The following is a 14,160-nucleotide window of genomic DNA, read 5'->3' on the forward strand; positions in this document are numbered from 1 at the left end:
TTGTCTAAAATATATATCTGGACTTTTCTGTGTTTGGGTTTTATTAAGCATTAATATTGGTTGTGTTTTCTGAAACACCCTGAACCTATACCCCGCCTCAAACCCTCCCTGACTCCCGTAAACATATCAATTATGTGATTATTACTCTTTCTAATATAGAATGTCTGTCTTCTCCTCGCGAATTTTGTTTGCTTACTTGTGGCATTGGTTCCTGTCCTTGTGTTAGTTAGATATTTTAATGTCATCAGATTAGAAATAAGCCCTGGTCATCGCGGCTCCTTTAATTGTAAACACACAAAAATGTGTGGAGTCATAGTGCATAAACATATATAAAAGAGATTGGCAACTCCGCCATTTTTACGATCGACAGATGGGCCCTTGGATTTGTCATGGAAGTTCAATAAATTCTAGATAGCGTTAGTACAATTATTGATTTCTGTTTTGAATGTAGTTAGTAAACACGCTTATTTCTTTGTTAGAAAAAAATCATATCAAACTGATAATTTAGAATATTTCGAGATCTTTTCTTAGAATTATTTTAAATCCATGATATATACAAAATGTTATACTTTGCAAATAGTGGGTATAAAAATGACAAATACGCTGGAACCAATCCCTAAAAAACTGGTTATTCTGCTAACTAAGCAATATCAGGATTTCCGTATAGTGACTAAAACGCTATGTACTTTACAGTGAGGAAACTACTTCCTAAATAAACATAAACGGCTTTTCACGGTATTCAACATTAGATTATGCAAATACGACCTCACATGAGTTGGACATCTGGGTCGATTTGATTGATGATTATATACAGAGATATTTCATTTTGAAATATCCAAATTTGAGTAGCTAAAAATAAATGTTGACAGACTTTTGTCTTTATCAATACGATAGTCCGTTGAATGTGTTCGTGATAGAACTTGAGTAGAATAAATTAATTTGAATTACACTTGACTTGTATGTTGTGCCAAAACTCGTGTAAATTTAGAAATCATTTCATGATTAAAATTTTACTTTGTACCTCATAAAGAGAGTTAAATATCAGTAAAGGACTATGAATAGTTTGGGCTATTTTAATCCCCAAAGCCAAAGATTAACTTATACTAAATACCGCTAAAACGTCTACAGAAACTGGCCAATATTAACAAAACATTCATATTTGGTTGATTATCATTGCAATGACACGCAGTTTTCATATCAGTGCAATTAGAATGTAGACTATATATTTGAAAGGAGACGATTTGATCACAGTTTGACGGATTGGTGCAAAAAACAATACTTTACCTAGTCCTTTGCCATCGTTCCCATATAGAAAAATGAGGCTGTCAGGAAAAGATTAACTGAAGCATGAATAAACCATTAAATGAAAAATTAAAGTATGATTTTGATAAGAATGGCTTTGAAGTTGTTGAACCGAAGGGAAAGTAAATTTTGACGAAGTGTCCATTGTAACAGAGGAGGTATTGTAAAATTACCTAAATAATAGATGTCTTAACTAGACCACAAACTTCTATAAATAATTTTGCGTATATTTATTTTCTCAAGGATGCCCAAGATAACACAGGAGCTATCGTGATTAACTGAAACTTATCAACCAGAATATATGTATTTATTCTCTTATACCTACGGGTGTTATACTGGCTGATCTGATTCGTTGCAAACAACAGGATGTGCGTTGAAAATATCACAATTTTTATGTACATTTGTATTTAGAACTGACTTAAGGTCACGTTTTTTCCGAACTTTTCAAAATGGTGGTTATCATATTTGTTAAGCTGCAATTAAAGGTTGAGATATGAAGAAAAAAAAAAGAAAAAAAAAATTAAAAAAAACCCCAACTTTTCTATATGTGGATTTGAATGATACGGTAGAATAACTTTATCCTTCATATCCACATATAAAAGAGTCTTATGGTATGTTATGTACAACATACATTAATCTAAGCCGTATTTAAGAAGCATATTGAACGAGTGTGAAGCATTGTTAGAATTTATGTATGTATAGATGAATTACTTCCCTTTATTCTATATCTAATGTTAAAGTCTAATGTGCCATAACGGGGCGAAAAGTTTGACATGCTCTTTTTTACTGCAGTAATTTAATTAAAACCATAGGATTTGATGAGTTAAGTTGTGAAATTAATCATTCAAAGGGTCAGACATGAAGGATTATGCCAAATGATAAAATGAAATTAGTTTAATACAGATTTTTGCACTATAAAAGGTATTGCTTAAATGCTTTATGTATGTTAAGATGAAAACTTGTTTGCAGAATTTACTTTCCAATATCACTGTAAAACTGTTGAAGTAAATTGTATTAATTGATATCTTATTCACCACCATTTCGAGAATTGTAATACTTACAATGCATAGGTGTTACTTCTAAAAGTAAAGATAAGAATTGAAAATGATTTCTGACAGTACTGCCAAAATCATTACAAATGTATATTCACAGTGCAGTGGAATTAGTACATATGATCTGCAGGTGTAAACATACATAAGGCATTAAAATAATAAATTTACAGTGCATGAACTAACGTTAATAAGGTATCTTACATCTTTGTCTGTCCATTTGAATAGTTTTCACAACTTAATTCATCAAACCTTATAGCTTTCAATAGAAAACTGAAGAACAAATAACATGTAAAAATTTTCGCCAACTTATGACATAACTTTAAAGTATTTTGATAAAGGTAGGTCACGAGATTATGATCACAAATTTTGTCCCCTTTTACGATTTCATGCAGTGGAACATTAGAAACAATTATGACAAACTGCATGCAATGTAGGTGTTGTTCAAAGGTTATCTCATAAACAAACAAAATAACTTAAAATCAGAATATGACCAGTTGACAGATTATACCATTCATTAGATATTATAAGACTCTTTCAGGATAGGGATATTCTACCAGAGGGTCACAAAATGTTGTTTTTGAAACATTTTACGACGCCAAGGTAAAATATCTCTACCCTTCATATAAACTTACGAAAGGGTATTTTCATTCATATATTCTATTGCAATGTTACAACTACAACATCCTGCCATTTTGAAAGAAGTTCGATGATAACCGCGACTGCGAGGCAATTCTTCATGCTTGCAAAGTTACGTGATTAACGGTGTTTGCACCTTTCAAAGTAAAACCTGTCTAGTTTCTGAAAAAATATTAACATTTTATCGAGAAAATAGTAATATGGTTTACGCCATGACGTCATGAGGCTTTATTGCATGGGTAGCCTTGTAATACAACCTGAGGCGACACCCGTAGGTATGAGACACCAGCCAGTATTAAACCGGTAGGTATGAGAGATCAGCCAGTATTAAAACCGTAGATATGAGAGACCAGCCAGTATTAAACCGGTAGGTATGAGAGATCAGCCAGTATTAAACCGGTAGGTATGAGAGATCAGCCAGTATTAAAACCGTAGATATGAGAGACCAGCCAGTATTATACCCGTAGACATTAGAGACCAGCCAGTATAACATCCGTAGGTATGAGAGAAAATGAACGATGAGATATGAAGCCAAGTTATAAGCTGCAATATCAATTCACATTTGTACATTGTTGTTAGTAATTATAAAGTGATTTTTGCATATATGTTTCATCATGATAGTATTTTGTCCGTGCATTTGAATGATATTCACTTCTTATTTACTCATGGTTGATGCTTTTCAATAGATTACTTCAGATAAAGAACATGTCAAAATGTTCACCAATTTATGACATATATTCATTAGACTGAAGGTATTATTAACAACTTAGAATGCTCCCGTGCATGCGATGTGTTCTGTGGTATTTCCGTATTGTTTTTTAAATTAATAATGAGAGCTCTTGATTATTTTAAAGTCCCATTTTACTGACGGATGTTGCAAACGACATCGACCTGCGCTCAACACCCGGCCACGCTTCATTTATGTTGAACGTTATGCATGAAAATAAACTACTGCTAATCCGTTATAGACTATGGTCTGTCTTGGTTAGGGAACATACCCCAGAATCCTCCTTACAAAGGCCACACTATAATCAAATGTAAGTATGTCTGAAGTTATTGCAAATGGTGTTGCAACATATGGTGCCAGATGGTTTTCGTCGGAGTTTCGCTATTACAAGAAGACAACTTTTAATAAGACATACTGCAGTCCCCAAAATAAAAACACAACACCCCACATACACTAGTAAGGACGGCCTTCCGTGGATATGTTTTCTTTCATACCTACGGGTGTAAAACTGGCTGGACCAGGGCAATACACTCATGTCGCCTGCGGCTGTATTGCGTGGCTACCCATGCAATAAAGCTTTGTGATGTCAGTGTGTCAACAAAATTTCTATTTCCTCGGTATAATTTCAACATTTTTTTCCACAAACTTGACTGGTTTTACTATAAAAGATGCAAACAATGTTTTTTTTTGTTGAAAATGTCACGTAATTTTCCTGTATGAAAAATTGACTTTCAGCCATGGATTTCTTCGTATTTATTCCAAAGTGGCGGAATATTATATTTGTAAAATTGCAATAAAACGTCGAGGTATGAAAGAAAAATACTCTTTCATAAGTGGATATGAAGGATAGGGATATTCTACCATCGGGATCACAAAATGTTGAAAAAAACCTCGGCAAGCCTCGGGTTTTACTACATTTTGTGACCCTCGGGTAGAATATCCCTATCCTTCATATCCACATATGAAAGAGTCTTATAGTCTTGCATGTGCGGTATAGGAGGTGCATGTTCTTGGAGGCTGCCGTATATTCGGGTTGTGTCTACTTGTATTGTGAAACTCCCGAGCTTTTATACTGCTATTTCACTGAAACATACCACCGAAGACAACACAAAACAAACCCTACGCAGTTATAATAGATTTGTACCTGTTGCTGTCAATGCATCACATCGCCTCACTTTCGGCCGTCATTTGTGCACCGTCCTTAATGACCTTGACTTTTAATAGGCGTTCATTTTATCAAATTGTTTGTCACACAGCATCATTGGCAATTCAATTTTATTTCATTTCCGAACCTGCCAATTTACAATACGGTGTGTTCCTATTACATTTGTAATCTTATTGGAAACGCGCAAGATGAGAATATTAAAAATTGCATTTATCTTCTTTACCATGGACGCCATCATTTGGGCGTAAAGCTATGTCTTAGTTAATTTTGTAAACAAAAACAATGCCCTCGTGTTCTCCGTGATATCCAGGTACAGTGTCCTTTCGGATCTTTGTCCATTTCCCCTCGCTTTCTATCTGATCAATCAGATTTTCAAACCGTCCCTTGTACTCATCCACCGTCGTAAGGTGGAAGGGTCGAGTGGCCATTACAAAATAACCACCTGCAATATATAAATGAGATGGGTCTGATATAGAAACAAAACATAGCGAAGTATATCTAACTCGCATACACTCACCTCATAAATTGAGTTAATCCCTATAGAAAATGATCTGCCGGAAACAGAAACACAAACTTAAATAGAACTTCTTCCACAATAGGCAGGGTTATTCAACTCTCAGGACATAAATTAAACACTGCAGCTGTTGATTAACAATTTTTTTTATACCACACGTGGTATTAACTTTGAACGCAGTCTGATTTGACACGATGAACTTTGACCGAGCTACTTATTTCTCAGTGTCACGTCATCTAAAATAGTATTTCTACTACAATAGGCGGTGTTATTCAACTCTAGACATTAATTAAACACTGCAGCTGTTGGTTAATATTTTTGTTTATACCAAACTTGGTATTAACTCTGTACGCATTCTGATTGGCTGACACGGCTAACTTTGACCGAGCTACTTATTTCTCAGTGTCACTTCATCATTGTCAACGTCATCAAGAATCAAATGACATCATTCTATTTTGTGATCGCCGCTTGACGTCCAAACTGGTGTTGGAAAGCGTATGCGTCGTGGTCGTTGTGTCAAAATACGTGACGTTTTCATACATGTTAAATTAACCTTATGTGTTAATAATACATCTTGACGGACACGAATTTCACTGAGGAGTTTCGTACATTTCACGTCTATGAAACGAAATTGATCTTGATGGTAATGGCTTGATGATTATTTGGCGGGAAATAGACGATGCCGTGTCGTGCGAATGCTTTTATATTTATACATGTAGTCCAACATTGAGTATTATTTCCCGGAAGCAACTATGAAAATTTGTAACTCAATAAGACGTTAAATAAGTATTATTTAACCCTAAAGATGTTACCAATTAGAATATTTTTGATATCGATGAATTCTTTATCAAACGATGACTTTTGAATACTAATTAGTGTCTTTTTGCTGATGAAAATATTACTACACCTTATTTGCATATTTCGGTAAATACACGTAACCGTATCCACGCCGTATTTATATCGACTTAAAACAAATATGATTGTGGTAGAAACAGGTCACACTACTCGTGGTTGTTGAATATTGAATTTATTCCACACTCGTAAGTTATTTTTTTTGAAAGTTACAAAAAGACACGAGCTTGTAACTTTAAAATTTAAAAAACTAACTCTTCAACAACCACTCATTGTGTAACCTATATTTACACAAGATTGAGATTAACAAAATAAGGAAAGCAAAATAAAACAAAATAAAGTAATAAATTAGAAACATTGACGTTGTGTATTGATTCGGAAAAAAATCCCTTGAATTAACCAATGGAATTATACATTGGAATATTTTATTTATCAAATAGTCTAATAAAAATCCTTCGGGATATGAAAACTGTCCCTAATACATTTAGTAATCTGCCGTTAGTTATAGCTCCGAGTTTCACTATAGGGTGTTGATGTGTGTCACATAATATATAAAGTACACATAGAAAAGAAAGAATGCACTTGGAAATGCTCGGCAGGAAGTAGGAGGCGGAAGTCAATACTAATTAGACTAATAGGTGAGTGAGTAAATATATGCATTACCTGGTTTAACGAGACGCACGACCTCTCGCAGGCAATCGCACGGCAGATGCATGTTGGTACAGCCTCCGCAAATGACGACAGCGTCGTAGGTATCTATGGATGGAAACAGGAATGAAGGTCTTAATGGAATAATCCTAAGAGGGCTTAAGTTGGTTGCGAGTTCCTAGTTCCGTTTAACAAACTGCCCTTTTGATAGTGCTTTCTCGCTGGCACATGCCGCCAAAGACACCTACCGGTTACATCATACTAACAATGGGGAAGCTTGGTATGATTCGGTGTGGTTAACTAGGTTGGGCGTGCTAGTTCATGTATACCAAGCAGGTTCACTTCAGGGTAGGTTTGGTTTATTCGTGTCGCATTACTAGTCCGACTCATTAAGGACATCATCTCATGTGTACAGTATATGTTTCATATCAGAACTGATTCCCCTGTATAGTGCAAATGCAATGAAGCATGCAGCTGAAGAAACTGAACAAACATATCCCATCAGTCACATTATTATTACAACACGCAAATCAGTCGTCCCTCTCCATTTATGCTGAGCGCTAAGTAGGGACAGAATCCACCACTTTTATTGACTATGGCGTGTTTCGGCCTGGGGACAGACCACATAGTCTTCTTGATTGGGGCGAATGTTCAGCTCGTGGCCAAAAGTAAGGCGATGCTCAAGAGACGTTAGGACGTAGAAAAGTAGTTAAAAGAAAAGAAAATGATAAGATTTCATTTGTACACTAAACATACAATGTATATACCGGTATACGTACATAATTTGAAACTAGAAATTGCAATAATTGATGTAGCGGGTGATACCTGATAACATTGGTCCGAGAGTTTTGTTTCTATTGGTAATGTAATGACGTTAATATACCGCGTTAACGTCATTTCAGCGGGAAAATTACAAAGAGTTACGTTCCATCAACATTGGGTATACTAGTCTCCCATAGACATTATCGGGTATCACGTGGTACAGTAATTAGTCCCATTTATATGTATATGAATACTGATATTGTATTTTAAAAAAAATATGATTCAACAGAGTGTAGAGTTTTCGGAAAAGTTTGTTTATTTTTTGGTTTCGACTTATCCACTCACCTGGTGGTATATTTTGTTCTTTTCCATCAAAATATGCACAGATGAACTTTTGGTAGACCCCCTTTTCACGCGCTTCATCCAACATTCCTTGAGATGGATCTAAAGCGTCCACTTTGACAAAACCGTGCTTTATTAACTGGAAATAATTATAAAAGATGTTTTACGAGGGAGGGGAGGGAAAACATTTGTTAAACATTTGTTTCCAAACCAATGTGGTACAAATTGTCTTATTGACCTACAACACTGGCTATATACACGAAAATGTTTATCGACAGCATACACAGGATTAATACCAAACTATATACGAGTACAACTTACTTATTTTAATTCATCTTCGGTACGTAAAACAGAAGTGCGTTTCGACCACAAATGCAATCTTGGTTTAACGTCATATTTGTTTGTTAGTCTGGTGATTAACTCACGTCCTATTAACGGCCAATGTCATGTATGTACGACCTCACATGTATGCGGTGTGTAGAGAGCTGTGGTATCACCTCATCAGATTAACATATAATGCGTAAGTAAATATAAACCATCCTTGTAATACATTGTGTAATTTATTAAGATAAATACATAACTATGTTATTTTTTAAACTTTATTGTGGAAATTTGGAAAATAATGGTAAAGCAGTTACGTCTATTCAATAAATTATGAAATGATGAAACGAAAATTTCCTTCATTAGTGTGAGTTAAACGAACAAAGACACACAACAATAATATACTACATGCATCGCAGACACGCTACAATAATAGGACGTTTACATAATCAACAGACCAACCAACTGCAGTCGTACTTTTTCAGATGTAAAGGCAGACAATAATTTACTATACGTATCATGACTTATTACTAGAGACATGCCCTATCCAAATCCTACCTTCTCGTATCCTAGTGATATATAGGATACTCTATCGAATCCTACCTTCTCGTGTCCTAGTGATGATATATAGGATACTCTATCGAATCCTACCTTCTCGTGTCCTAGTGATATATAGGATACTCTATCGAATCCTACCTTCTCGTGTCCTAGTGATATGTAGGATACTCTATCGAATCCTACCTTCTCGTAATGCTCTATCAAATCCTACCTTCTCGTAATGCTCTATCAAATCCTATCTTCTCGTAATGCTCTATCAAATCCTACCTTCTCGTGTCCTAGTGATATATAGGATACTCTATCAAATCCTACCTTCTCGTAATGCTCTATCAAATCCTACCTTCCCGTATCCAGCTAGTAATATAAAGAATGCTCTATCGAATCATACCCTCTCGCCAACCATGCCTGTGCCTGCGGCCACGTCAAGTATGTATACATTCTCCCGTCCATTCGGATACAGATCACGTGTGACATCAGCAGTAATTGCAGGTCCCTTATATCCATCCTCACTCATTTCCTAGATAACACAGAAATTCAGAGACTTCGTATACATGCGATGCTAAATTTTGAAGAATATTCTCAAATACATTTAAACAATAACTATTTTACTACGAAGCAAAGAAGATGTACTGAAACGCATAATGCAGTGTTAAGTGAGTACGGTTCTCATCATATATGTTTGTTTCCGAAGCAAATTGAAGCTTCATGTCTAATTTTATCGCACATATTGCCTCAATACCCATAAACAAACGATTTTCTTGTAAAAATTTTACATTATGCCTCCATTTTGAAAAAGAAGACGATTTCCACCCTCTACTACAACAAAAGGTCAAGTTTATGTTCACTAAGTAAATCAACGGAAGGCCAACATTCATGTGCATAGGTAGAGCATTTCATTGTAGTATTCAGACATACGGTTCATTTAAACCTCTGTTTATGTAGTTTATGCGGAAGCCAGGTGTTTATTACAAAACAAATTTGTATGTCAATGATATTCATATAATATGTAATATATAATGATATTATGGTATGTATTCATTTGTCGACCCAAATAAGTTCTAACAACAACATTACATAATATATTTTTACTCGTGACCATCCGAACACTGGACGTCGACGATTAACCCCCATATACCCTCCGTACACGGAGCAAAATCTGGCCTAGGTATGCATTTATTTGCTCCAATTGCGGTACATTTTCCATTCAATTGGCGCAACGTGTCTGTGACAAAATCCTGGTTGAAACTTGGCGGTATATTTATCAGGGGGATACCCGAACCTGAGTTGAGGATTATGTCTTCAGTGCAATGATTAAGACTGGAGGGAGGAGTGTAACGGTTCTGGATCAGGTCGATCTCCGGCCATCTGGTAGCTAGATCAATTTGAAGAGTAGTTGGTTAATGTTCGGAGGGTCCCGGGTTCGAACCTCGGTCTAGACATGTATATGTTCCTTTTGTTTGTTTGTTTGATTAATTAACATCCTATTAACAGCTACGGTCATGTAAGGACGGCCTCCCATGCATGAGGTGCGCTGCGTGTATGTTGTGCGAGGTGCGTGTCTCGGGAGACTGCGGTATATTCATGTTGTGTCTTCTTGTATAGTGGAACTTTTGCCCTTTTTATAGTGCTATATCACTGAAGCATGCCGCCGAAGACACCAAGCAACACACCCCACCCGGTCACATTATACTGACAACGGGCGAACCAGTCGTCCCACTCCCTTTTTGCTGAGCGCTAAGCAGGAGCAGAAACTACCACTTTTATAGACTTTGGTGTGTCTCGGCCAGGGGACAGAACCCAGTGCCTTCCTCACAGGGGCGAACGCTCAACTCAAGGCCAAAAGTGAGGCGGTGCCAAGGGAGGCATTAGGAAAGATAAAGTCAGTTAGGAAGAAGAGAAAAGATAAGATCCTAAATTTAGTCGCCTTTTACGATCATGCAATAGGGGCAGCAGGTACAATTCTAACGCCCTACCTAATTACACATAGGAAACTAAACAGGGTCTTCAACCTTAAATCATTAAGGTCTTCAGACATATTAATGACTGTAGGTCGATGGGTTTTTCCCTGAAATCTCCAGTGTACTCCACATATTTTATCAAACATATTCTTAAATGACCCTGGTTGTTCACGGGGCGTTATAAAATAGACACTTAACTCAACATAAAAAAAATCTCCTCGAGATATATTTTAATATTTTTTTTTAACAAGAAAAAAATTATTTCAGAAAAAAGTGTACAACATGTGTATAAATGGTATTATAAATACAAATTAGGATAATAATCATATTTTCACAATTTGTCATCAGTAATTCCCTTAAAAATGCCAATTTTCATGTTTTTATTAAGACGCACAGCATATTGTTTCATTACTTTGTTAGTTATAAATGGCGGCCATCTTGAAAAAGAATCGGAACTAGGTACATTTTGCAATGGTTTCCGGTGTCATATCAATTTGTATCCCCCATCAAAAAAGTATCCGGATACTTTTTTGCCCATCAAAAAAGTATCCGGGGATACTTTTTTGCCCATCAAAAAGGTATCCCCCCTATCAAAAAAGTATCCCCCCATGACATCAATAGTGATTGTTATAATTTTAGTTGGCAGTAAATCAAATGGTCATATACATATACCAGGAGTCCCTTTACAGGTGCCAGGTAACTAATTACACCTGGTCAGGTATTACCTAACTACCTAATTAGTGGTGGGAGGGACAGGTACAGGTGTGTCTATAAATAGGCACTGTCAGATAGTCACCTGTACACAGTTGTATTACCAAATGTTTACCTGTACAGGTACATCATCCCTTGATTTTATTGTGCTTGCAAATTTATACAATTTATTTATGTTTTCTAACATATGTTTAAAACTATATATATAGCTCTTAACTTGTACACATATATAATTCATCAAGACCTTTGTTATTAATAGATACAAACACATTTATAAGCTTATATGTATATATGAACCAATTAATTGATTGATTACATTGATTTTGTATCTGAAAAAAAAACCAAAATACCTTGTCATATATATTTCAGATGACATATTTACTAATTTAATGAATACAATGTATTAAATTATTTTATGAGTGCAAAAGTGTAAAATTGTATGTCAGTTGTAATTCAACTTTATATAAGGATTATACACTATATATGAATACATGTATACATATAGTTGCATAGATCTGGAAATAAAATCTACAGCTTTGTTGACAAAATCTCAGAAAGATACTCATATATTATCAAAAAGGAAATATGTGTGAGAGGGAAAATTTATAAAATATCTATATATATTTAAATACTTGTCATTGGTGGCGCTTTATTTATATTAGTATAGCTGTAGCTGAAGATGTCTCTGGGAAGTGGAGTATAATATACATGTATATACATATTTTATGACCAATGCAAAAGAAAGTATTTGGGGGAGATATTTGTATTATCGAAATGTGGGATATAGAGGGATACATATTTCATGATCATCAAAAAGTATCTAGGTAGCAATTAGTGTAATATCTGGGGACATATTTGATAGCCATAAAAAAAGTATCTAGGGGGAGATTTAAGTGTCATATCTTTATTAGGGGGATACTTATTATGGCCATAGAAAAAGTATCTTGGGGGAGATTAGTGTAATATCAAGGGGGATACATATTTGACATCCATCGAAAAAGTATCTAGGGGGAAATAATTATAAGTCTAATATCTAGGGGGGATCTTATTTGATGGCGATAGAAAAAGAAACTAGAGTGAGTAATTATATATTCTAATATATCTAGGGGGGATACATATTTGACGGCCATCGAAAAAGTATCTAGGGGGAAATAAGTATGATATCTAGGGGGGATCTTATTTGATAGCCATAGAAAAAGTATCTAGAGTGAGATTAGTGTCATATCTAGAGGGGATACATATTTGATGGCCATAGAAAAAGTATCTAGGGGGAAATATGTCTAATATCTAGAGGGGGATACATATTTGATGGTGATAGAAAAAGAAACTAGAATGAGGTTAGTAATATCTAGAGGGGATACATATTTGATGGCCATCGAAAAAGTATCTAGGGGGAAATAAGTATGATATCTATGGGGGATCTTATTTGATGGCCATAGAAAAAGTATCTAGAGTGAGATTAGTCTAATACCTAGGGGGATCCATATTTGATGGCCATAGAAAAAGTATCTAGAGTGAGATTAGTCTAATTTATCTAGAGGGGATACATATTTGATGGCCATAGAAAAAGTATCTAGAATGAGATTAGTCTAATATATCTAGAGGGGATACATATTTGATGGCCATAGAAAAAGTATCTAGGGGGAAATATGTCTAATATCTAGAGGGGGATACATATTTGATGGCCATAGAAAAAGTATCTAGAGTGAGATAAGTCTAATATATCTAGGGGGGGATACATATTTGATGGCCATAGAAAAAGTATCTAGAGTGAGATAAGTTCTAATATATCTAGAGGGGATACATATTTGATGGCCATAGAAAAAGTATCTAGGGGGAAATAAGTCTAATATCTAGGGGGGATACATATTTGATGGCCATAGAAAAAAAGTATCTAGAGTGAGATTAAGTCTAATATATCTAGGGGGATACATATTTGATGGCCATAGAAAAAGTATCTAGAGTGAGATTAGTCTAATATCTAGGGGGGATACATATTTGATGGCCATAGAAAAAGTATCTAGAGTGAGATTAGTCTAATATTATCTAGAGGGGGATACATATTTGATGGCCATAGAAAAATTATCTAGGGGAGATAAGTCTAATATCTAGGGGGATACATATTTGATGGTCATAGAAAAAGTATCTAGGGGGGAAATAAGTCTAATATCTGGAGGGGGATACATATTTGATGGCGATAGAAAAAGAAACTAGAGTGCGATTATGTAATATCTAGGGGGGGATACATATTTGATGGCCATAGAAAAAAAAGTATCTAGAGTGAGATTAGTCTAATTTATCTAGGGGGGGGGGAGAGGATTATTTGATGGTCATAGAAAAAGTATCTAGAGTGAGATTAGTATGATATCTAGGGGGGATCATATTGATGGCCATAGAAAAAGTATCTAGAGTGAGATTAGTCTAATATATCTAGAGGGGATACATATTTGATGGCCATAGAAAAAATTATCTAGTGTGAGATTAGTCTAATATATATTTAGAGGGGATACTTATTTGATGGCTATAGGAAAATTATCAAGGGGGAGATAAGTCTAATATCTAGGGGGGGGGATACATATTTGATGGCACATAGAAAAACTGTATCTAGAGTG

The 14,160-nt window shown here is 35.3% G+C and overlaps 1 protein-coding gene across 1 annotated transcript; it reads right to left on the minus strand.

The window, feature by feature from the left end:
• Positions 1–4,975: 4,975 nt before the first annotated feature.
• Positions 4,976–9,393, minus strand: LOC138316912 (methyltransferase-like protein 27). The gene is made up of 4 exons (XM_069258558.1): positions 9,268–9,393; positions 8,004–8,139; positions 6,912–7,004; positions 4,976–5,324 (listed from the first exon to the last, which is right to left on the minus strand). The coding sequence occupies exons 1-4, from the start codon at positions 9,391–9,393 to the stop codon at positions 5,140–5,142; spliced, it is 540 nt and encodes a 179-aa protein (XP_069114659.1). The 3' UTR covers positions 4,976–5,139.
• Positions 9,394–14,160: the final 4,767 nt, after the last annotated feature.

The sequence above is a fragment of the Argopecten irradians genome, chromosome 2 (assembly GCF_041381155.1).
Source record: "Argopecten irradians isolate NY chromosome 2, Ai_NY, whole genome shotgun sequence".
NCBI lineage: Eukaryota > Metazoa > Mollusca > Bivalvia > Pectinida > Pectinidae > Argopecten > Argopecten irradians.